Source organism: Planococcus citri, chromosome 1 (assembly GCF_950023065.1).
Source record: "Planococcus citri chromosome 1, ihPlaCitr1.1, whole genome shotgun sequence".
NCBI lineage: Eukaryota > Metazoa > Arthropoda > Insecta > Hemiptera > Pseudococcidae > Planococcus > Planococcus citri.
This window is the reverse complement of record NC_088677.1, coordinates 30,976,797-31,003,609: the sequence shown is the minus strand read 5'-3', so window position 1 is coordinate 31,003,609 and position 26,813 is coordinate 30,976,797. Positions and strand designations below refer to the sequence as shown.

Below are 26,813 nucleotides of genomic sequence, written 5' to 3'. Positions count from 1 at the left end.
TAAATATTAATTTTGTCAACGGCGCGGTATTTTTTGGAATCGTCTTCTGGCTCAAAGACAAGCGCAGGCGGATCCGACAAACGACCACGATCAGTTGTAATACGATACTGGCGTAAATACTCGTATTGTTTCTTTATAGTCATCGTTCGAGTTTGTATACTTAAACGACGCATTCGAGTAATTGAAAGTGATTTTAAAATTATAATCGTTTTATGGAAATAGCCACCGGAGTAAATCGAGTCAAATTTTATCGGAAATTGGTGCTAAAAGTCGCGTTTATTTTATACATTGAAAGCGAAATAAATTACTCGAATGATTTTTGCATTATTAATACCCCTTTTTTTTTTAAATAAAATATTCTCGCGAGCTAAATTTATAATCTTTATGGAGCAATTATTATTACCTTACTTTATTTTATCAACTTTGAGAACGAGAAAAAAAAATCATTATTCAAGGTAAAACATAATCATCAATCATAATATCGTCTCGTTAATTAATTAGGTATTTTAATAAATTGATTAATAATTGTTTCTTCGCAAAATTGATAATGAAAAGAATATACGAACAAATCGTAAAATGACATTCGTTTTTTACCACGAAGAATCACAAACTGATTGATTTTTCATTCTCAATACCTACGAAGATTTTGGACAGAATTATTCGTAATTTGGCCACTAATCGATCAGTGCTTCGGAAATTTGGCTTTTTGTTAACTGATGGATCGATTAAAAATATCGATGATCGAATGATGGAATTGATTGCCAAAATTGATTCACCGTTTTATAATCATAACTGAATGATTAGATTCAGAGACTAGTTCGATTTTGAGTCAATCGATTGTCGTTTTCAAGTCGATTGATAACCGATTATGTACTGAAATCTTAAAAACCGAATAATTCAGTTGTATACCTACTAAAAAAAATCAATTTTAACATATTGATTATCGATTTTAAGTCGATAAAAAATCGATATGTTCAAAGTTGATCAATTATCGATTTTGATAAATCTACTATCGATTTAAAATCGATTAAATATCGATAATTTATTAAAATTCTGAATACTGAAAAATTTTGTCAAATTAATGTCCAAAAAATAAAAAATGATAAAGTTGATCAATTATCGATTTTGATGAATCGACTATCGATTTACAAGTCGATTGAACATCGATCATTCGTTGAAATTCCAAATACTGAAAAAGTGAAAAATTTCATCAGATGTCCACAATATAAATGTTCAAAGTTCATCAACTATCGATTTTAATCGATCGATTATCGATTTTGATTAATCGATTATCGATTTAAAGTCGATTGAATATCGATAATTTATTGAAATTTTGAATACTGAAAATTTTTCCAGATGTTCAAAAAATACTCGATTTCTACTAGTGAATTGGTAATCGATTTTTTAGATTGATTGTCGATCATGATCGATCCAATATCGATTGAAAGTCGGTTATCGATCAGATCTATGTGGACATTGAGTTTCTAATGGGCCATCTGAAGATCCATTCTCATCCAAAGAAAGGGCCAATTATAAGTATCGATCGATTATTGATTATTGAACATCAAAATCGTAATCGTAATACGGATTTTCGAACCCAACTTTCAACCCTTTACCTTCTGACTTCTGCTCGCAAATCAATCTACTTATCCACGAGCCTTTCACTCCGCAAATGCACTGCATCTACCTCCAACATATCGAAACCACTTCAACACACACGCTGCGCCACATTTCGCGTTAATTAAGCATACACCGTACACCAGAGACGACCATACACACAGTACATAATCTCTACCGTAATACCTCTTCTATCCTATCCCACCCTGAAGAAAGATGGAAAAAAATACATTCCTGTTACCACCACAACAACATCAACAACAACAACTTAATCACGAAACGCGAGCCTATACCTATAGCTATAGTGCAGTACACGAGACGACTACTCACAGAGCGAAGAGCAAGTAAAGGAGAAGAAGATGTTCAAAGCAAATGTAATTTGCGAAATTCCGAGCATTCTCTACTCGCATAATTCCACCTTTAGAAAAAATCCATTAACCCGTAAACGCAACTACCGTAGAGAGTCGTACCGCGTCGAGAACCCTTCACAGTGCTTCTCTATTTTTCACGTCATTAATCCTTCGTTCGTTCGCTGGTTGTTGGTATGGTAAAAAATATACAGATAAATAAATTGCGATTTTCGCGTTGACACTACACATAGACACACAGACAATTAAGTCTTCCCGCGAGAGTGCGGAAAGAGGAAAAAAACACATAAAAAGCCTCGACCAGTAGGTAGCGAAACAAATTCAATTAGTTTGTCAACCGGTTGCTCGTTCGGTATCTCTATTGTGCGCATAAGTGAGAAACGCGAAGAAGAAGAAAAAACTTTCAATTTCTAAGATAATATTTTCGCAAAGAAAAAGGGCCCTAGACCTACCCTTGTTTGAGACCCAGTCGCATGTCGCGTTCGGTATAATTAACAGAGTTCATTTTCGCACTGTGACAAAGGCCATTCACTATACGATGTCCAGGAAAATGGTGCAGAAATAAGAAATAACATTAAGGGTAGAAATGATGGGTTGACCACCCACCAACTAATCTTTACTCATCGGGTCGTGATTCGCAGACGAATTGTCGTTTCCCTTTTTCGAGGTTTCGTTTTCTTTCGTGAACGAGAGAGAGTTACACGAAGGTATACTTTTTTTGGTGGGAATTTCAATGGGTCATCGGTTGATTATTTTTGGACTTTTAAAATTTGATAGACACTCGAGGCATTTTTAAATTTGAAATTTCGAATCAATCGATCAACCAGAACATTCAATCTGATCCTAGGAGATAATGAGACATCATTCGTGAATCGTTTCCTGTATATGATTCGTTCGCAGGAATGATGAATTACTCGCTTGGGACTATTTGAAAACCTATTCTTTATTTTACAGAAACTGTACTTACCTTGATGGTGATGATGCGGGTGATGGTGATGAGGATGAATGTGTAGAGGCGGTTGTAATCTAGCACGTAATTCGTCGTTTGATCCATGACCGCTACTACTGCTGTCAACGTCTGAGACACCTGAGTCAGCAGGACTTGGAGGTAATGAGCCTTTAAACGGGCAAACAAAACAAAACGAAATATATACATAGCGAATATATCCTGAATATTTTAATATTAATTATCAATTATTAATTAAAACATACGCGTAAATATTTTATAGATAATTAAATTCGTCTTATTTAAACATTATCAGCAACCTAACGTTCGCATTGGACATACCAGAAAAAGGAAGAAGAATTTTTTAATTTCTTCCTTCAAATCGTCACAATTTCCAGATTGAGCTATTTAGTAAAAATGACATCCATGGTCATTGGTCCAATCCACAAAATTCAGATTAAGTTAGCACTTTTTACAATCAGAATCTCGCCAATGATCATATCAACAAGATAACCCGTTCGATACACACATACACAATAGCCAATTCGAAGAATTCATCCCGAGTAAACATCTGCCATCGGATGCTTTCTTCACCGGCGACTACATACAACGATCGAGTCTAAACTTGCAGAATTATTCAGCATCGTCTACAATTATATTCAGATGTGCTATATCGCAGATGATACGCGAAGAAAAAGAGACGATACTAACACAGGTTCTCTATTCTACTCCTCGAAGCCGTATATCATACCGTATTAGCCTATTAATCAACACGACAAGATGCCCGATCCGGTCAAGATGCAGGGATCCTTTATCAGCAAATGTGTATACAAGATTAACAATGGAAATAGCCAACGTCCAGTCCCCACAAACGACTGAGATTTTTAACCCCTTCCGTGAGAATTGAGAATGCCGCAAACATTCTGTCCATCATTCGAGCCAGCGTACTCGTGTATTTACCGGACGTCAATTGACACTACCGCGTCATTAGTCACGCTGTACCACCGAATCGCGTATACTCTTTTGTAATACCACCATCGAGTCTTATAAACTGGACAGTATGACTTATATGAGCTGGGGAGAGAAAAGACATGACGTATGATTTATTTTTAAAAAAACACATCTACGTGAACGAGGCGATTAACTATACCTATACTACAAGTTAACGTATATTTTGTTCGATGATTATATTTACGATGAAGAAGAAGGAATGGGAAATGTAACGTAGTAAAAATCGAAAAAAAAACAAACTAATTACGAGCAGGTATTGCGCAAAGTGCTGCTCTGGAATAGAGGGGGTAAAGAGCCATATAGGCTTTTCGTTTCGACGCAAAAGTAACTAATTTCCTGCGCTGATGTAAACACGTCAACTAATTTCACTCTCGCTCTTATCATAAAGATGTTGATCCGATAAGTAAAACAAATACCTACGTAGACGTATCATCCGAAAACATTCGATGAGTGCGTAACATATGTGTAAGCAATTCGCCTAATAAACCGACGTAGAATAGGTGTGTTTTTATACCACTTCTTCCTATAATAATACTGACGAATGAGTTGTTTTCAATTTCAAAGAATCATATACTCACTCGACTAATTGATTACTCTTTATAACCCTGACCTGGTGATTTACATTAATTAAGTCAGAATTAAAACATCCCCTTTTTAAAGAAAGATTTACCAGAAATATTCATCCTGCTGTCCAGTGACCTGATTTGAGCTCTCTGATTGCCTATTTGGTTAAAAGAGGACGATCAACTCCCTCAGACTACCTCAAAAAATTAAAAAAAATTAAATTTTGACGCAAAACCATTGACATTAGAATTTGTGATAATTTGCATGAGTTTTGGCACATTGACATTACAAAAAAAATCGGTATGGCGCGTTTACATTACAAAAAAAATTTATTCAATTTTTGAAATCTTTCAAGAACATAGATTCCGATTAAATTGAAAATCAGAAAAAAAAATGAAAATTTAAGATCAAAATACTCAAAACTCAACACTATCAAGATATTTTTAAAAATATCCGTTCAAATTATCCCAAAAAATACCCCTAGCAAAGTAATTTACCCCTCTTCCTCCCCATAACCCTGACCCTGTCAGTCATCTATAATTACTTACACACAAAAAAAAGGAACCCCATACATCTGAAGACGAATAATTCAAGGAAATTTAGGTAATACGACAACGAAAGACGAAACAACGATTCACCCTGACGTCCGATGACCGGTTGTCTACCAAATTTAAATGCTCCCTAACTCTTTCTCGTCAAATATTTGATTAATGATGTGTAATTTTTCCTTTTTTTTTCAGAAGTGCTCGAGTAAGAATAAAAATGAAACCGTATTAACGCACCTTTTCGTATACACGATGGAAAAAAACCAGTTTACGGTGTTTCCTTCTTGTTTAATACATATCTACATTATTGTAATGTACAAAGAGGTAAGAAGACGAACGTGCACACGCCGGACTCGGTGTAACTTTTAAATATTAAAATGGAGTTCTTCGAGGATCGAGCGAGGGTACCCCAGAGATGTAGACCTACGCGATCCATCTTGATGGCAGCAGAAACAACACTAATGTGTTCGGTAATATACCGCCTTCTATGTACTTATTGACACCAATTGATTACCATGTCTATGTGTGTGGATGGTGGACCGAGAGTAGCCGTCCATCGCACGTGATAACGTAATGAATTTGTCTTAGTACATATTTAGAATGCTACGAAATTAATCAAAGTTTCCCTCGCCTCCTATTCTTGTTTCACTCTCACATCTCGAAAAGAATACTTACCTACCTATAGTCTATTATTTTCTCAAATACTATGATTATCTTTTTTTTTTGAACACACGAAAATCAGTTTTGCTGCAGATAATACGCGGTAATACCGAATACCACGATCTTGTTACAGTATTTTACTATAAGTTATTTTTATTCGTATCGCGGCTTCCGTGTAGAATTCGCTATCTCGAAGTCGAAAGGCGATTTTTTTTAATGGAAAAGTAATCGCGAAACCAAATGAGGCGATACTATGTTTGCTCTTTTACTTTTTTATTAAGTAATTTCCACTTTCAGATAACGATTTATTTTTTCGCTTACGTTTTTCGCACTGATTAAACCTTGACAAAACGAAATCTACCGAAAAATATTATCTCGAGTGTAGGAATTAGCGAGTACACGTCAAAGGCAGTGTTGTCCGAGGTACAAATTACAAAATACTAAATAAGCAATTTTTGCGATTAAATTCACCATTTTGATTAGATTTTGGTTGATTGAGATTTTCTTCAAATTGATTGATGCACAAAAACTTTTTTTTTCAAACACGTAGGTACTTAAATCTAATTTTTAATTCAAAATTTTGAAAATTTGTAGTTTTATTCATGTTTCCATTTCAATGCTTCAGATATCTGGTTTCAGACCAAATTTCAGTTTGTGAAATACTAAATTTTATTTTTTATTGCTTTCTGAAAAAATGGAAAAAATGTTGCCTTTTTTTTTACTAAATTCCAGAAAATCCGACTTTTTTGTCAAAAATTGTAAACCAAATTCTCCTTTTTTCAAAAATGTCTAAAAACGCTGTTCCAGGAAAATCGCCAAAAACACCCCCTGTTTTTTTACTAAATCCAAAAAAATCTTGCCTTTTGGTCAAAATTTCAGAAAAAACTCTTGATTTTTGAATGGATTTTTTAAATGTATAATATCTTGTCAGTGTTGAGTTTTGAGTATTTTAGTCTCAAATTTTCATTTTTTTCTGATTTTCGATTTAATCGGAATCTATGTTCTCAGAAGATTTCAAAAATTGAATTAATTTTTTTTGCAATGTAAACGCGCCATACTGATTTTTTGTAACGTCAATGCGCCAAATGCGTGCAAATTATTAAAAATTTCAGTGTCAGTGGTTCTGCGTCTATATGAACATTTTGTATATTTTTTGAGCTAGTCTGAGGGAGTTCCTTCTCCAAATTGCATAAAAGTCAGGTAAAAAGAACTTCAAAAACTCCTGCTTCTTGGACAAAGTTACAGACAGAGAATCCTATTTTTTTCCAATAGGTGTTACAAAATTTTATTCCTTAAAAATTGATCTTCAAAGTTGGAAGCACATTCATTTCTTTCATGTTTCAAAATTTTGAAATTTTTTCCAACTTTCCTCGAAAATGAAAAACTTTTGCTCCGAATAAAATTTTATCTGATGATCCCTCTTCCCTAAAATTGAAATACCCGATGAAAATTCCCGCCAAAAATCGTGCTCGATAAAACTCAAAATTTTCTATTCTAATTCCCGTTTTTATTTCCTCAATTTTCGAATTCCAATTTACAATCCGATCGAATTTTTATCAGCTCCTGTTTCTGGTTAAATTCCACTAAATTTCCTTTCATCTCGATATTCGACGAAACTTTCCATTCCAACTTATCTATACATCCCTCTCGATCCCGGTTGATTTTAAAAATCACTCACTTGCGGTGATAAACCGTAAAAATATATCCGTTTTATTTTTCAACTCGTCACAAATTTCAAAACACGGAAATGATTGCAAAATTTAATGAAAATGTGTCGCCTGTCACTGAACATATATCTGTTTTCCAACTGATAAGCATTTTGCGGTCAGAATAAATATACCACAGTGTTCAATAATGGAACGCGAGACTCTTGTGATTTGATGTGCTTTTCAAAGTTGGAAAAAAAATTGGTGTTTTTCTCAATAAATAATCAATTAATCGCGTCGAATTCAGTTGCCAGATAAGCGAGTCTATTAATGGAAAAAGGCAATATCGACAACCTGATTGGTATTAATGAACGGAAATTGATAACAAACGACGAATGGGTATGGGTATGGGAATGGCAAAGCAATAACGATTAATGCAGATTAACAAACACTATCGATATACGATTTAATATAGTACGTATATAGGTAGGTAGGTAACGTATAGTATACACATATCTGGCGATAAAAAAATTTCATTCCGATGATACAAATTTGTGGAAAAATTCGGTATAGCAGGAAAACCCCCAGCAGGTAGCTGTATATTTCCGTGTGTACAGAGCAACAAATTGTTAGCGTAAATTTTCATTTCACCGAATTTTATATAAAATCATCACCCGAGACGTGCATTGGAGAGGAAAAAACTAGGTAATTACGTCACGCTGTGCGCGAAACACCGATTTAAATTATCGCAGCGGTGCGTCCGGCCTCTCTGCTGTGTTACTAACACGATCAATTACTATATATCGCAGGTCGTTACGTAAGGCATGCAGCAGAGCACATAAGCTAAAGTGACAGGGGCAAGGGACCAACTATAACTACATACGACCAGCACCAAAAATCTATATTCGTCGTAATTTTTCTGCTGTAAATTAGAGCAACGCGTTCGTCCAATTTAACACGACCATCGCACACAGAATCCAAATATGTGCTATAGTGAATCCAAATTGTAAAATCTCACATCCCTCCCTTCTCGTTCTACGATTAAAAATTCGCATATAGCGTAGGCATCGTTCATTGTACGATTATACGATGGAATTTTCCGGAGAGCTCGCGTCGTTTAGTTCAAAGCTACCTAAAACTAGCTTTACTAGCTACGATACGGGCACATGGCCAATTTTTTTTGCTCGCGTATATCTCAAAGAAATACTGCAGAGAGCTTCGGCATGCTCGTGTAATGACCGAGTACAACAACTTCCAATTAGCAGAAGCGAGCTTCCATATGTATTATTTTGCACGCGTCCAGAGCCCAGGGTGTAACGATAGAGCTAACACCTTTTTAGTGATCGTTGATCGTACCACAGTGGTTAAAAAATGTATGTAGGTAATTTGATGGTATTGCTTTGTATATGTATTATCGTGATCATGTGCACGGGCAACACGCTAGCTAATCTGTTATCGTAAAAATCTATTTACGAGGTAATGAAAATCCACACGAATATGACAGACTAGGCAAGAGAGAGGGTCTTCTCCGAATATGTTATTTTGGAATACTCCGAGAGACATCAGCAATTGTCTGGCAATTTGCTGCAGAACAATAATGACTTTGGAAACGACTACCTAAGTATATGCAAACCAGTTACAACCAGCGTTAAATTTCGGATAAAATTGGCAATAACAATCGTCTCTAAAGAGTAGCAAACTTGCAATCGAAGATGAAAATTGACAGAATACGAGTCAGCTTCAGTTTCAGTTCACCCAACTCCCAATTTTAGTTACGGATTCAGAGGCATATGCCACGAGATGATATTTCAGGTGACATTTCATCAACAAAGAGAGTAAATCTGGACCATGCGCCACTTCGAGTATACAATATCATCAAACGTACGTCCGCTCATATATTCCAAGAAAAAAGGAAAAAGAAAGATAGAGAAAAATTAAAAACTGAGATATGGATGTGGGTACACTAGGTAGTAGTCTCTAGGTACATCTGCCTATATTCGGCTCGCTTCGTTACCCTTTATTTCATATTGTATAGTTTTTACCTCAACTTCAACCCTTCTTAGGATACGGTTTAGCAACGTCGACTTGAAAATACACGTAGATATAATAAAAGGGATGGGCGATTATCGAGTTTCCCTAAAATTGGAAACCAAGATCGTTTCAATGGGTTATAGGCAGTGCAGTAACCCGTGCCCTGTACCCTGTGCCCGTGCAACGTGCGCATTATGAAATATATTATGTATATATGTATAACAAGTATTATGTAGAAAAACCCTTTTACGCAATCAACCCCTTATACTCGCGATGTTGTTTTTGTACTTTATTTCAGATTTTTGCACCGCGCTCCACGATTCGCGATTGCGGCGATTGTGCAACTGTTATTATCAAAACGTCGAATCCTTTTGCTTTTTATTTACCCATTCGCTTACATTATGTATGACTCGAGCATCTGCGCTGCAACGACGACGCCGCGTATTTTCCTTTATTAATAAAATTTTTCGTTTCTCATTCGGCGTATTTTAACCCAAAATGTCGTTACGTATGTCTATTCGATTCGATTCAAGAATAATCCTTCCACGAGACACGACAGAGGGGGTTACGGCGAACGCCAATTACGGCACACGCGGTTTTATACCCATATAAACAGATGTATACTATTTATCAAACCCTTTACTATTTTTTTTCTTCTTTTTTAGGCCCTTTATTATTTTCGTACGTACGTACATAATTTGCCACGATTTTGTCAAGTTCTTCAATAAAGTACTCTTGAAGGATATACGCCTTTTTACGTGGTTACAAAAGAACATATCAGCGAGATAAAAGATGTCCTAAATAAAACACAAACCAGATAACAATCGGAACTCTGTGTTATCATTTCGTAGAAAAAATCCCTTCCGAGAATATTTCCGAGCTGACCTTTGATAAGGATATAACTTGACCACAGGAAGTGGTTAGATTTTCGGATGGATTGAGAATTTTTAAAAGCATAATATTATTAGTTCAAAAAATCTGACACTGATGAGATACTATTAGGCCAGAATAAATTGGGGTGGAAATAATTCAGCGAGTTTTGCTGATCAGAGGCGATTATTTGGTCAATGTAGCGATGATTAATTGTTTCAAAGTCGTTGAAAAATGGCTTAAATTTTTTATTCGAACCAGAAAATTCCAATACCGAAATTTCTAATCATTTGCACAAGAATTTGGCGCATTGACGTTATAAAAAATTCATATAAGGCGCGTCTACATTACAAAAACATATTTAATTTTCTACATCTTTTGAAAAATAAATTCTGAGAAATCTGACTATCCAAAAACAAAACAAAAAAGCTGCCACTGGCGGGATATTGTGCCAAAATTAAACGAATAGAAAAATTCAAGCACATGTTGCCAATCAGAACTGAGAAGAAGTATAGCTCAAAAAATGCAAAATTTTTTCATCTGAATCGGAAACCTCAGGTACCGAAATTTTCGATCATTTTCACGTGTTTTGGCACATTAACATTACAAAAAATTGCTATATGGCGCGTTAACATTACAAAAAAAGCTCAAATACCACAAAAAAATTCATTTGGACTCAAAACCACTATTTTGAAATTTCTGATTATTTACGCATGTTTTGGCACATTGACATTACAAAAAAATTGGCTGGGCGCATTTTCATTGCAAAAAAAATAAATTCGATTTTCAAGATCTTTCGAAAACGTAGACTCTGATTAAGCTGGCAATCCAAAAAATTAAACTTATTCGAGCTGTTCTCCGCCATTTCCAACAATGAAAATTCATCTCATAAGTCATTATAGCATCAGGTTGCTCGATACTGAAATAAATCATAATTTTATCAAATCCTACAATCACGATCTCATGAAAATAGATAGGTAGGTACATAATGCACATTGTATGAGCTACCTATCCGTACATACGTATACGCAGCACGTACACGCGACCTGTCATTACGAATTTACTTTCGTATCCATTACGAAGTGTTGTCCGATATACGTACGATGGTCGCATCACCATAAATCGATCCGGAGTCGCACAGATAGAGGTACAGAGCACCAGACCAAGACACATGAAAAATTCACCCCTTTGAAAACACCACGAGCATATACTCGTAGCATACACATACGTGTCATCAAAACGCCACTAGATATGACATAATCCGTCCATATTCGTCAGCCGAGGAGAAAAACACGGAGAAAAATAGAAAACGCGTGCTTCGCCCTATAACCCTATCACGCATTAATTTTCAGCCTATTTTTATGTCACGGCTTGTCGCATCCGGTGCGGTAAATCTTTTGGGGTAAATTTGATCAAAAATAAAAAGGGTTTTACGCGAATGCGAAAAAAAAAAAAGGATACCAATAATACTCGTATATGAGTTGTTTGCGAAGGCTGCAGCGTAGTAGCGTAGGCCTTTGTAAGAAACGTGCCGCGCCAGGTGCTCAACCAACTGAAAGGGACACGCGTTATGTAATTTTTCCGAGTATTTCCGATGAAAAATTCTAAAAACCAATTCCGCAACCGAGTAAATCCTTTATTTGGCGAAAAATATACGAGATACCCTTTTCTGCCAGTTTAATTCGCAGGTATACGATTTTTAAAATATTTATAATCGAAGTAGGTACACAGCATCACCTGGTATATGTGATAACAGATACATAGTACATGTGTGGTTTTACTATACGTGTACGAGTAATTAACTACTTGAAGAGTAGTGTATTTAAAATGATCCGGTCATCTCATCTCTACCATCATCGTCGTCTATAGTACGAGTAATCACGGAAAACGGAAAATTTTTCACACTATTCATCTCCCTACATATAATCTAAAAATAGGAACCGGACACAGGAAAAAAAAATACGTTAGAAAAAAAAACAAGTCTCGTATATTGTGATACGCTCACATTATATAGAGAAGACATAAGAAGGAGAAAAAAAATAATACCGTAAAAAAAATACGTTATTACGAAACACCCTTGAAAACTAAAACCGATTACACACAACGCAAAAAGAAACTGACGAGGTGGACAGTGGTCAAAGGGGCGAAATTAATTGTTATAAATAATACGATAATAAACAACGTGTAATCGAACGGGAGAAAGATAAAAGACATAGCGATGTCCATCAAGGTTGGGGTGCGATCCGTGTACCTTATAACTAGAATGGTCAAGTCGACGCTGGACACTGTCCACTTCTGCGGCTATTGTTCGACTCTAAAAAAGTTGCAGGAGTAGAAACCCTACTGGTCAGTGGTCAGTATAGACTTTTCGATGACCTTTGCGTTCGACGAGATCGTGGGACTCATCCTTTAATTACAAGAACAACCGGACATTTCGATAAACTCTATACGTATAGAACTGGTACCGATATTAATTCTTCGTCGTGATAAAAATAAAAAAATAAAAGATTCGTTGTTGTCCTATAATACCCTCGCATATATGGGAAATTACACTAAGATAAATTAAACGTCGCGTCGTTGGTCTTCCTTTTTCCCTGGTTTTTTAATCCTTCTTCCTCTTTTGGTAAATGCGTGTGCGAAAGGGTTTAATGGCTCGATAAATTTTACCGGTTTCAATTTTTACTCAACTGCCAAGTCGATCGTGAGAGAATGAATGTAACGATTTATGAAAATTTACTGATTTTAGCAGCTATGTTTGACCAAAGAGGAATAAAATTAACGACAATTTCATTTTTTGTTGTCTTAGTTAATTTTCCTGTTTTCTAAAGAAGTTTAAAAATTTTGGAGAGATTCGAAAATCACACAGGAGGCTCCAAAATGTGCAGAAATGGTGAAATTCGGTTCAGAGGAGTTGATAAAAGTTTCAGGACCAATTTCTATCATTTTTACTCAATAAATGAATATTTTTTTGAAAAAAATCACAAATTGTAGCCTTAAATAGTCAATTTTAAATGTTCAAAAATTCACTAAAAATCGAAAAATCAATCCAGGCAGCTGAAATTTTCATCAAGGAGATTTCAGACCATACTCTTGCCAAAAATCTAGATCCTGTTCAAATCGGAAATCAACACCTCTAGAATTTTCCTCAAAAATCAGAACACCCTTCTTTACACTCCTACTCTTGATCCGGAAATCATTTCCCAATTAGCTCGACAAAAGCTCTTCAAAGCTCGCCACGGATATCGTAAACAGTCACACCTTCTACAATTCGGCAGACGACAATAGGGGCGCCTCATTGTATACAGGTAGCCAGGTACATGAACAGAAACTCGAACGAGGAAAACGTCGCACCGATCGTTTCATTCAATCGCTTATCACAGCGTAATTATCGAACACATTGAACGTGTGGTGTAGAATCGTATAGATAGAGTAGAGAAAGAGAGAGAAAAAAACGCGAACTTATTACGACCGAATGGAGCCTTACGTCATAATAGGCGAACGCCATCGCCATAATTTAGGCCATGGTCGATGATTTACCAGTCGCGGCTCTGTTGGAAATGCCCAATCGAACGTTTCGTTGTTGCTGCTGACTTATTACTACGTACCTACGTTTACTTACTACTTATGCAGTGGCGGATTTAACAGGTGGCAAAGTGGGCAGTTGCGCCTCGGGCCCCAAGAGGAAATGGGCCCCAAAGAGAAAAATTCTAATGGTAGTTTTTGAATATGTATTGCAGAAAAAATTATCTAATTATTAGCGATGTCATTTTCTAATTCAATAAGATAGAAATATAATCCAATAAATGTAGGTAGGGTAGAGGTCTTCCATGTGGTAGTTCGGTATAGATCTGCATGAAGAAGTCCAATTTATTTATATCGTGGTATATCAAAATGAGTCGATAGATTACAGCAGTGGTGGACTGGCGTATGGTGTTACCTGGCAATCGTCAGGGGCCCGAGACACCAAGAGGCCCCTGGGGCCACGTTTCCACCAAAAAGATGATATTTTCACTTTCTCCGACAAAAATTTTTGGAAGCTTTTGCCCTCGCTTCGCTCGGGCCAGTTTTCTTTTCTTTTGTTTCAAAATAAGCATAAATTTTCAATTTTAGTGAATTCAAATTCTAAAATTGTGTGGTCAAAAAAATAAACTCATCTGTCACTACAAAAAATTGTTTTTTACCTCTCAAAATACAAATTTTTGAAATGTTCAGCCCTCACTTTACTTTGGCCTGTGTAGTTTTTTTTCAAATTGAGATCGAATTTTTATAAAAATCTATTAAGTAAGTATTCAAATTTCAAGAAATTTTCTAACCAAAAAAAACGCACTTTCAAATTTGAAATTTTTAAAAAACAGTCATTCAAGTTCTAAAATTTTGAGCTAAAAAAGTGAATAAATTTTTCAAAAACATCGTTTTTTACCTCTTAAAACACGAATTTTTAAAATTTTTATCTCTTCTCTAAACCAAAAAAATCAATTTTCGAAACTTCCATAAATTTAAAAGGGAAAACGAAAATTTTTATAGGCCCAAATGCAAAGTACATATATCAATTGGCAAAATTGTCATTTCATCTTTTATTTCACTTTAAAAACTTTTCGAGTTCTCATTTTAGATTTTATTCGGTAAAATTGGCAATTTTTTCTTATAGAAAATTTTTCGTCCGGCCCTCCTCCAAAAATCTCCTCTTTTTGCTATTAATAAATATGTTGAATAAAAAGACAAAAGCAAAAATCAATCACACAACTTGAATTCAAGTATCCAAACCTAAAAAAAAATACAGAATGAGAAAGATTCTTAAGGGGGAAGGGAAAAATTTTGGAGACCACATTCGGTGCATCCGACAGAAGCCCCAAGCCGACCCTGACCTCTTGGATTATAAAATTTCAAAATCTTTTGTTCACGCTTCGCTCGGGTCACTTCACTTTTGTTTTCTAAAGTTTTATTTCTAAAAAATTTTCACCAAAATCTAAGCGGTGATGAATCCAGAAAAATCAATATTTTGCCTAAAAAAAAGTTTTTTACCTCTTGGATTAGAAAATTTTGCTCGGAATAATTCAATTTTCTTCTCTACAATTGAAACTTTTAAAAATTCTTCATTCGAAATATTAAATCCAGAAAAATAATCTCACACATCAGAAATAACGTTTCTTTGACCTATTGGATTATAAAATGTCAAAAGCTTTTGCCCTCGCTTCGCTCGGGCTACTTCGCTTTATTTTCTTCAACTTTCTTTCTAAAAAATTTTTACTGAGATCAAAGCAGAAGTAAATCCAGAAAAATCAAGTTTTGCATAAGTAAGAAAAGATTTTTAATTTTTTACCTCTTGGATTAGAAAATTCCGCTCTGGCCAATTTAATTTTCTTCTCCAAAATTGAAATATTTAAAAAGTTTTCATTAAAATTTGAAATATTAAATCCAGAAATAAGGTTTTTTGACCTCCTGGATTATAAAATTTCAAAAGCTTTTGCCCTCGCTTCGCTCGGGCTACATTACCTGCTTTATTTTCTACAATTTTATTTCTAAAAATTTTTCACTAGAATCTAAACACTAGTAAATTCAAAAAATCAATTTTTAACATAAAAAAAGTTTTTACCTCTTGGATTAGAAAATTTCGCTCAGGTCAATTTAATTTTCTTCTCTAAAATTGAAATATTCAAAGTAAAAAGTTTGCATTCTTTGAAACATTAAATTCAGAAAAATAATCTCACACATTAGAAACAACGTTTTTTGACCTCTTGAATTATAAAATTTCAAACGCTTTTGCCCTCGCTTCGCTCGGGCCAATTGTAATTTTATTCTATGTACTTATGGAACTTCCTGAGGAAATTTTAATAACCTTCTTCAAATAGTTATTCATCAATACGTTAACTCCTTGAAGAAGATGGAGAGGTGGTTGGTAAAAATGGAGTGCATTTCGCACGCGGCACCCCAGAAAACGTACCTGACGATATGTCACATGAAACATTTGACTGTGGGCCCTTTTCCCCGATTTGCTCCTCGGGCCCTAATCCTTAAATCCGCCACTGTACTTATGATCCCGAGAGATACAATAAGTAATCGCTGCCATCCAGCACTAGATATCTACGGGTAAGTATAGGGAATATTAAAACGATTTTACCTGTGGTGGTGGTGGCGGTGGTAGTGCCAGTATATCCTAGGAGATGAGCGGCAGCCGCAGCTACTTGACTACTATGATGGTGATGGCTGAGGATACCGTGAAGTAACGCTTTATGTTGTTCTTCGCTATTTGGTTCCCGTTTAATGTACAATGGTGCCGAGACAATCGATGACGAATTTGATACCACCGACGCGTGTTCCGAAGGAGATCCTGATACTAGAGATGGGACATTGGTATCTACTGTAAAAAAACAAAAAGAAACAGAAAGATTGCACTTTAGTCGAGTGATCAAATATGGTTCTTTCGAGGAGTAGGCTACTCCAGTCTAAAGGTATAAAGCAATAAGGGAGATGCACATAAATCATTATTCAGGAACTATGCACCATGATGTCTTTCCAAACACCATGGACAAGAGTATTCGCTCTAATTAGCGGATACTGGTAAGAAATATTTATTGATTTTCTCATCCTGGTAACTTATCGTCGAATGGTATTTGTAACTACCTATGTTCGAAAAACCGGTGTTATATTTCGTCGTCGTGGTCGTCTTCTTCTTCGCACATACTCTTACATACATATAAGTAACTTTAATGAACGCCACATCCAGTACGATATCCTTGTACGCGGCTTATTTCTATACTCAACGGCTACCACGAGTCGATGACGTAGGCGTGGCTATTTCACCTAAAAGAAATGTCCATCCGGTTCATTTGCCGGAAATGTAACTTAACGTTCGAAGGTTGCCGAAGATGTCCAAGTGGTTTCACAGTCACACATGCGGTTCGATGTCTACTCTCTACCTATGCACTATGCAGTTATATGTAGATTCAAACACTATATACACAGATATCAGACACTCGTTCTTACAATTAACGTTTAATTAGCATCGCCGCATAATAGAAACATAATACACGGATGAATGGGGGAATACCTTTGCGTAAATTACCAGGTCCAGGTACCTACGCATACCGAGACAATATAAATATCCCACCAATCGCCAGCCATCGCGTCCTACCGTGTATAAATCTCTATAACGACAACGACACCGATCAATGATTAAAATACCGACCATTCTTGCAAATTCGTTAATTTTCCAACATTCCTAAACGTACCACAGGCGATATTTTACTTCTTAGTACATTCTTTGTTTCCGGAATAACGCTAGACTTGGCGAAGTAAAAAAAAATACTCGACATAGGGCGAACTGAAGTGAACCGTGTGCCTAATTTTTTTTTCTATTCCTTGTTTTCGTTACATCTCATCATCATCATCATCGCGAGTCGTCTTCTTTTCTTTGCAGCGTGTATTGTGTGGTCAACTTCCGATGATATTCGACTATACATCCGGTTCTACGTTCTATACATATACTTTTCAGCTTTGAACTATAATCTTTACCGGATATTATGACGTGCCACGCGGTTACCTTTCTCCTATAGTACACCTATCGTATAGGTACATGGCCGTGTGTATATCGTGTGCATTTATTTACTGGGCACACCGTATGAGTTCAGCCTTCCGTGAAAGTGCTGCAACGAGCCGGACAACACAACGATATTTTTGTCTTTGACTGAACTAAACTTCTTCGTTGGATGTATTATCGACTAATTGAATGGTTTGATGATCAACGGCAGGGAAGGATTGCCCATTACCCATATGGTTTATCTAATTTGGAGAATAATACTCCAGCAAATTTTGCTAATAACTCCTCCAGAGGAGCTCAAAATACAAAAAAATTTCATTCAGCCTGAAAACCATTAATACTCGAGATTTGAAATTTTAGATCATTTACACATGTTTTGGCGCATTGACATTACAAAAAAATCGCCTTGGCGCATTTACATTGCAAAAAAAATAATTCAATTTTCGAGATCTTCCGAAAACATAGATTTGAAATTTCAGATCATTTACACATGTTTTGGCGCATTGACATTACAAAAAAATTGGCTAGACGCATTTACATTGCAAAAAAAAGTAATTCAATTTTCCAGATTTTCCGAAACTATAGATCATAATTGAACTGACAACCCAATCCTTTTTCATTGTTGTTGCGGTGGCTTCCCCTGTACAGATTTTGTGCATCATATCACATGCATCCAGCGATTAGCATGAGGGTGTCTCTTAGGGTCCTGCAAAGTGAGTTTGCTAGTGAATTGGTTGTCATGAGATCAGAGATGTACCGATAATTTTTGCTTCCACCGCGGTTTCTTCACCTCATTAGGAAACATCATTGTGATAGAGATGCAAGATTGGAATACATTTCTTCAAAAATAGAAAAAATTCACTATCCGAAAGGAAGTCTAACCATTATGGAAACACTACTAAAACGTTTTGAAACCATTATAAAAACCCTATGAAACTATTACAATATGAAACAGTGATCAAAACTTTGTAAAACCCAATTAGGTAGAAGAGAACCGGAAAAGCAATACTCAGTCAATTGAAAGGTCGAAAAAAACTGCTGGTTAATGGATAGGTGTACTAAAGCAGGTAATTTTCAGCCTATCACCAGTCTAATGTGGGTTAAATCGATATCGTGAAATGGTGATTTGTGTGTTCACATTTCGAAGTCCATATATGAGTAACACAAACATACACAATAATGGAAATGAAACGAACACCCAGCAATACTACAGATAAGCGAACTTGAACCATGCAGGAGACATCCTCAAGTGAGGAGAATTTTTGGGAAAAAATCAAACACCACGGCTAGTTTGACTGATCCTAAGAGTGCATTATCTTATCACGCTCGTTGCATTTCCTGCATGAGTAGATTTTCACGTATCAGTTCGGGTATTCCATAGCATATGATGATACCTTTTCGGCATCTTGATCGTACTACCATACCATAGGCTAGAAATACCTTGAATTTGGAAAGTGTATCTTCACTTATGTATATCGATGTAGATTCAAGTGGTGGAGGCGGTGGCGCGGTGCAGTCTACGGTTGATTTAAATACAAGACGACCGAACCACTGCTGAGTTCGTACATATCTCCCTAAAAGGTGTACCCACATACGCTGATACACGTACGTACCTAGTATTACAGCACACCTCACACACACACTCTCAACAACTCTTTCTTGTAGTACTACGACTGGTGCAATATACTATATACTCAGTATAGTATACACCTTTTTTTTTTTACCTATCTAGCATGTAGGTATACTACTACCTATACGACGACGTAGGTACATATATCTACATAACGAGGGAGACTTGTCCGGAAGGGAAAGTGGGTCGACGGCGATGTTGCCACTACCGTCGCACCGCCCGACCAAAATGCTCAATGGTATCCAGTGCGGCAACGGTTTAAAATTATTACCTCCTTGACCTAGTTTACAACAGACAGTCTTACAACACACGCATCCCGCGTACGCACGGACGCATTACCGCCGCGTGCATCATCGTTGCATTGAAAAATTCCCTCCCCACCCACCCAGTCGCCGCATAAGTGCAACGTACGTGTGCGTCGTGATCGACGACCGGATTGGTTGCTGCATTTGCGTTGCGTCGCGTCGCATCGTTCTATCTTCGTCGCACTTACATATAGAAACGTAGAATTTTTTTCACTGTTTTTCTTTTTTATAGAAGGAAAAAATATCTTAATAATTGTAGTCGTAATATTACGTAAACCTGTAGTGTACCTCTTCCTCCTCTTTATATCTCGGAAGAATACATAAAGTTCCTCGATATATATAAGTGGTTGCCTACCATTTCTTCTTCTTACGTATAGTAAGAGCCCTTTATGGCGGTACAAAGAACTATAATATATACGTATGACCCCCACACACCCTTCTCGTAGTATCGCATTTGTTGCTACTATTTAACTAGGCCAATGATTTTTCTGCATATAACGACTAACACACAATATAAAAAGGCGAAAGAATTAAAAGAATCGATAATTCTTCCTCGATTCTTTGTACAGTAGAGCAAAAATAACTATAATATGGTTATTATGTTAACCGGCGTTATTATTATTATTATTATTATTGAGCCAGTGTGTTTGTCTGTGTCTGAGTATATGAGTACCATTATAAATACATGTAAACTGCGGCTCGATCCGATCCGATCGCATAATGCAGTGTCACCGCTACACATAAATGATGCACGTAATGTACGTTTGTCAGGCGACGAATAACTAGCGTATATTTCAATTCCTTCGCTATTATACTTATATTTTTTTCTCCATACATACCTGCTTTCTGAGAAATAGTTCGATATAAGGTTATATGTTAGAGAGGCGGCGAAGGTGGTGGCTTCTGCATACATATGAATGTATATCACAGAAACGCAGGAAGACATGGCGTTCAACTCGGTTTGAATAAAAAAAAGACCTCCAGTGCACATTTAAATTTTTCATTCTTTTTACCTGCATTCTTTTAGATACTGTACGTGAAATAAAACGGGATACGAGCACGCGGGTTAAGTGTTAAAGAGTCTTTCTTTCTCTGGCTCATTCGATTCGAATATACCCTGCTCTTGCTCTCTCACTCGTGTGGCGGTCGTATGCATAATATACACATAGACACTCGTACACCGCGACCAACATCATCATCATGCCTTCCCTCGACTATTTTTAAATGAGGTGAAGGCTTCTTCGACGGCATTTCCAACACAACACATACCGCATCTTTCCTCTATATTACCATTGCACCTGACCGATGACTCGCAGGAAAAAAAAGGGGTCCGGAAACCCGTCTAGTTGTAAACCCATACACGCGGTGATATAAAATTACCTTTTACTGTGTGTATTCTAATTTATAGACTTTTAAAGAAATTATCTTTTTAAGCTATCACTTCGAAGATACCTATAACGGTGCATTTTGTCTTACCTACACCGTTTCCTAATTCGAATTTCTAACGGATTGTTCGTACAGTAGGTGAAATTATCGTAGGAGGGGGGAGGGAAGGAGGGAGGGATGAAGTGAACTAGTTTGCGGGCTTGGAAAGAAAAGGCCTAAAATTGACCACAAGAATATCAAAGAAATTGAAAGGAAAATCAGCAACAGAACTCAAAATTGAAAAATAAACAATTCAAATAAAAAAACTGAAACTGAAACCAAACCGAACATTCTTTCAATTTCCCTACCTATTTTCAATCTTGCACTTCCAGGGTTCCTACTAAAATTTTATATTCAAAAATCGCGACTTTTCGCGACTTTTTTCTCAGAATCTCCCCCTTCATTTTTTAACGAAATTCCATTTTCAATTCAATGAAATGAACATTAGGTATTAATAGGAAGTACCTACTTCAATAGAAAAATTAAATTCAAAGTCAGAATGATTTTTAGCAACTTTTTGGTAAAAATCGCGATCTTTTTCTCGACTTTCGCGACCTTTTTTTTTTTCAAAATCGCGACTTTTTTGCAACTTTCGCGACCTGGTAGACATCTTGACTTCCTATAGTAAAAAAGTTCATTCATTAATTCGCTAATTCAACACCCTTGAAACCATATACAACGATAACATGAACTCGATTATCGAATACTGTTACACCATACGTGGAATTCTCGAAATAACCTCTATACTGTAACCCGCAGAGCGAAAGAGAGAGAGAGAGAGAGAGAGAGAGAGAGAGAGAGCGGAGTTATCTCGTCAAACCACGAAATTCTATTTATAGGGAAATCGCAACATTATTAAATTTTCATAAAACGGATTGCAAACTAATTCCGGTGTCAGTTCTAGATAAAAATAAACCCATCAGTAAAGGTGAAAACTAAAACAAGCACGCTTTAGATACGTGAAACATCAGATAGGGCTATCCCAAAGGCAGTAGGAGGGATTTTCCTTCTTTATTGTACCTTGCAATCTATACCGAGTCAGTATATTCAATTCCGATGTTTTATTGCAAGCTCGTCGTCGAGCTTGCGTTACTCACTTTTATGGCCGAAATTATCGCAGTATAAGTTCATTTTGGCGGGCTCGAGAGTCGAGAGGGCAGAGAGTGAGACGACGACGACGACGCATGTCGCATTCGTACTCGTCGTCGTAGGTATACCAAAAACCCATAAAACACCACACTCACACACGTCCTATCCTACACACAATCCATCCACCAAAGTTCAAGGTTAAACAAGGCCAAATTTTAATTACGATATTAAATTGATCGCTCTTTACGGTAAATTATATGCATATACCATACGTGATATATCGAGACCTCTTCGTCGCCTTCGGCACGTTTTCCTCGTTACAATATTTCCATCATTTTTCCGACAACGTCCACTATACTATTTTGATCAAAGGGTGAGGGGTAGGAACTGACGACTGGAGCTTGAGAATCGATACGAAATATAGGTATAAACGTCGAAGCGAATTACTCGGTTCGTTTATTTATCTACGACGCGATCAGTCATTAGCACTTTTGCTTTTTGGCATACTTTTTGACGGATTTTCTTGCCTCTTCTCTCAGCATAGAAAAATGTAATCGCTACCAGAGGCAATTACGTATCTACTTCGGAGGAATACCCGACTAGGTTTTAATTTTGAAAGTGAAACGGATCGGTTTTAATTCATCTTATGTACGCTTTGCACAGCCGAGCGTTTCTTTTCGCGCTCGTGGTTCCCGATGATGACCGACTGGCGGCTGGAAAACCTCCGCAGATACTTGTATTTTGTCACCGGGTCGCGTAAGCATAAACCTTAACGACACTATCGCCTACGCCGCTTACTATGTGCTATGTTGAAATGAAAACAACAATGAATCAGAGAGAATAAGGCGAAAAAATCAAGCAGAAGAAGCAAATCGCACCGTGAGAATCCACCTTGCGACGAGCCGAGCCACGCTCTACTTTTCCATCGAGGCGTTTAATCGCGGAAACATCTCTATTACGAAATTTTCTTCTTTCTCCATATCGACCTGCAGTCTAAAGAATGGCAAACTCTGATCCGATGCCATGACTGTGTAGGTTTTCACGTCGTGTAGCCGAAATTTATGCCACAATTTCGCCTTCCATGATCCTGACCCCTTTTTTTTTGTGCGTTTCTAAACATATTCCCAATATGGATGGATAGAGCTGTAAGGTATGCACCAGAAACCACACTGAGACCACACGTAACTGAATCATATGGGTTTGTATTCGATCACGAGATTGATTACGAAAAGCCAAATGATAACATCGAGTATCACGCGTTGCTTTATCGAACACTCCCCAGTCCCCATGATCAGTTCTGCCACATGTGCCAGTGCCATATGCTCCATTGAGAGAATGATGGGGTCGAAGATCGCGAGAGTCCAGCTCTGTTTGTTTGGTGAACTGAATTGGGTAGGGTAGGTTAGGTTAGGTGGAGGAAATGGGGTTTTACCTCTCTCATAGGGGAGAAAAATTGTGAAATGAAAGCAAGAAATTCTAGAGAAAAATCGATCCTAGGAAATGTAATTTTTTTATCAAACCAAAAATGACCCAGCAACCTTGAGAAAGCCAACACCACCTTTTTGAATCAATTTTTCACCTGATTTTTATTTTTTTAAGGCAACAGAAGACCTGCGAGCACGTATAACATCGAATATTCAATATTATACACTAGACGATCGGCATGTTCAACACCTATTAATACACTAGTAATACACAAATACGCATAAACGTTCGCGTTTATACATATAAATCGGTGTCATAATACATAACTGACCCACTTAAAGCTAACACACCTCGCACCCCTCTGCACGACGTTTGCGAATACGATGACAATACACAACATACAAGGTAATCAGATTAAACGTATTAATTATATATTTGTATGTACCTATCCTATAGTATACATAATATCCCAAGCGGCCGCGCAGTCTTCGTGTCATCGGCTTATTCACTCAGATATCGTGGCGACGTTATTTTTTTCGTCGTGATTAACCCATATAACGTGTGTATAACAAGTACACTAAAGGTCGAACCTCATAGCAGAAGTTCCTATCACTATAGTATTAGTATTAATGCAATACGCAAAATATATAGCGAAGAAAAGTAGATTCGAACGCGCATCTTACAACCTCGTGTCGTCTAAAAATAAACCCAAAACAAAAACACGAAATTTTCACAACGACAATAACCGCGAAACACGTTAGATGAGTATTTTTACTAAAAGTCATACTTGGTCAACGTGACGAAAAAATCCTCTCCACTCGGTTCCCTCACCATGAATATTGATACAGTGAAATGAGCAGAATAGCGTCTGCAGTGCAGGATAAGATCATAGGGTGGAAACAAAAAGAGGGTAGCTCCACCCTCGCCTCTGGTTCAAATTTGATTAAATTACAATCGCCTCAATCTTTTTTTTTGGCATTGGCTATATACCTTGCCCATGAGGATATGGTTCTGTCATAAATTCATGGAAAAAACCACAAAAAGGGCAGTTTTCGCCCTTTTTTTTGGTTCCAAATTTAACCAAATTATGAACAATTTCCTCTGCTGCTTTTTCAAGCAATCATCTACTCCTTTTCCTGGCCTTTACTTGATACCTTGCAATGAGGATTTGGGTCAGGACCATAAAATCATGAAAAAATTGAAAAATCAAGAAGCTGCTTTCGCCCTCTCTTCATCTCTTGACTAAATTATGAAAAATCCCATCCATTTCCTTTCCTAGCCTTCACTATATACCTTACCACGTAGATAAGAGTCAGCAGCATAAGATCAGATCGAGTACAAATAAAAAAGAACAGCATGCAAATTCTTTACAAGTTTAAAATTTTACTAAATTGATACTCGAGGGAAAACCATAGGCACAATTACCTCTTCCTCGAATAAATCTGTCAAAAAATTGTTCACTTTTTCTGCCCCCTGCCAAATTACCCCCTCACTGACCCAAACAAAAAAGCACCCACCACGTCTGCGCCTGCGCCTTAATCACACATCGCCATGTGATCCGACAAATACACGCCGTCGGGTCGGAACTAGTAAAACGAGTAAGAAGGTAAATAAAATCGAAATAATTTCAAGGCAGGTTATTGACATTGAAAACATGTGGACCAGTTTTGCCGATGAGCGTAGAAAGCATCAAGTGTAACGAGAAAACAATGAAAGTGCTGTGTGCGCTTCGTTCGGAAGAAAGTAAAAGAAAAAATGGCGAAGAAAGAGAAATCTCACCAGCGTATGGATACTGCTGGAGAGGAAGTCAACAAACTCTGGGTTGTCGACAACGACGACCAACGACCGACGACCGACGCCGCCGTCGTCTTCGCGACGCGAATCGCTAATATCGGTAGAGAGAGGAGAGACAAGGTAACCGCATACGTACGCACGTTGAAAGGAAGAAGATGCCGAATGCACGCGGCAGAGGCAAAAAAAAATACCAAGAAAAAGAAAAGTAATGATAAAAACAAAACACGATGCAGATGAAGAGGGGCAGGCGAGGACGGCGTATGCCGCTGATGACGAACGACCGCTGTCAGATTTGTCCTATTTACCTACATTACGCCGCGACGATGCGGTACGCGAGCGGCGTAAAGCGAAAAGGGAAAGACAGGGAAATTGGAGCAGTAGGAACTTGAGGTTTAATCACGGCGTTATAGCGAAATGATAACGTCGACGTCTCGTCGTTCGTTGGTCGTTACGAAAGTGAAAACGACCACGTCCCAGGCTAATGGTAATAACTGCCGCAGAAACAAGATAATAATAGCGAGCTCTGAGCGAGAATATCGTATATGTAGATTTGGGTATACGTTTAACGCCATCGCCACTTGGCTTATAGTGATAACGAATGGTATTTTAAACGACAAAAATAGGTAATGTTCCTACAGGTGTAGTGTAGGTTTGACCAACCAGGTACTAGTAGATAGTTCAAGTGTAGTCAAACAGAAACAGGTGCTTTGCCATTTGGCAAATTGACCAAGTCCTCCTGGAAAAAATTCACGACGAGCTTTTCGATTTGCTCAGCAGTCTCTAGGTACAGTTTATTGGTCAAAAAACAATACAAACCGTGAAATTCCACGCAGAATAGGATCTGGCCAATTTAAATAGAAATTTCAACTCGACAAGGTCAATGATCTATGAGATCAGCGATACCAATACCACTTCTATTTGCCTACTTGCGAATCGTTGCAATATAACAAGGAGAAAGAGGTTCAAAAAATCAATTGAAACCAGGTTTTTAACCGAGCCTGGGGTCAATACTGCTCGTAAGTCTTGCTGGTTTCATTAATCTCTATCTCACTGTGCTCAATATTGATACTTTATACGTACTTTTCGATTCGAGATTCAATTTATTATCGGATTTTCACATCGTGTGCTTTCTACTTTGTAGCATGATCATTTTCAAAGGCGAGAATCACTTTTTATTTCAATTTCATCAATTTTTTTCATTATTGAAAATTATTATTGCGATGATTGGTCATTCAGATTTGAATCAAATTGTCACGAAGTTGGTTCGAAAAGTGATTTTTTTGGATCTTGGCTCAATCATTTAGAATTCCATCAATTATGAGCAGTTTTGAGGTGGGAGGGGTGGGAGGA

At 37.0% G+C, this 26,813-nt stretch overlaps 1 protein-coding gene across 7 annotated transcripts in view; it reads right to left on the bottom strand.

Moving 5' to 3' along the window:
* Eip74EF (Ecdysone-induced protein E74) overlaps positions 1 to 26,813 on the bottom strand; it is a 308,952-nt gene that overhangs the window by 18,165 nt on the left and 263,974 nt on the right. For 5 of the 7 annotated variants that reach the window (XM_065343708.1, XM_065343706.1, XM_065343710.1 and 2 more), the window contains 2 exons: positions 16,377 to 16,616; positions 2,953 to 3,102 (listed from right to left, as the gene is read on the bottom strand). In XM_065343708.1, the coding sequence (XP_065199780.1) occupies positions 2,953 to 3,102; positions 16,377 to 16,616 (390 nt within the window). The remainder of the gene's footprint in view (positions 1 to 2,952; positions 3,103 to 16,376; positions 16,617 to 26,813) is intronic. The other 2 variants (XM_065343711.1, XM_065343713.1) reach the window with 1 other exon arrangement.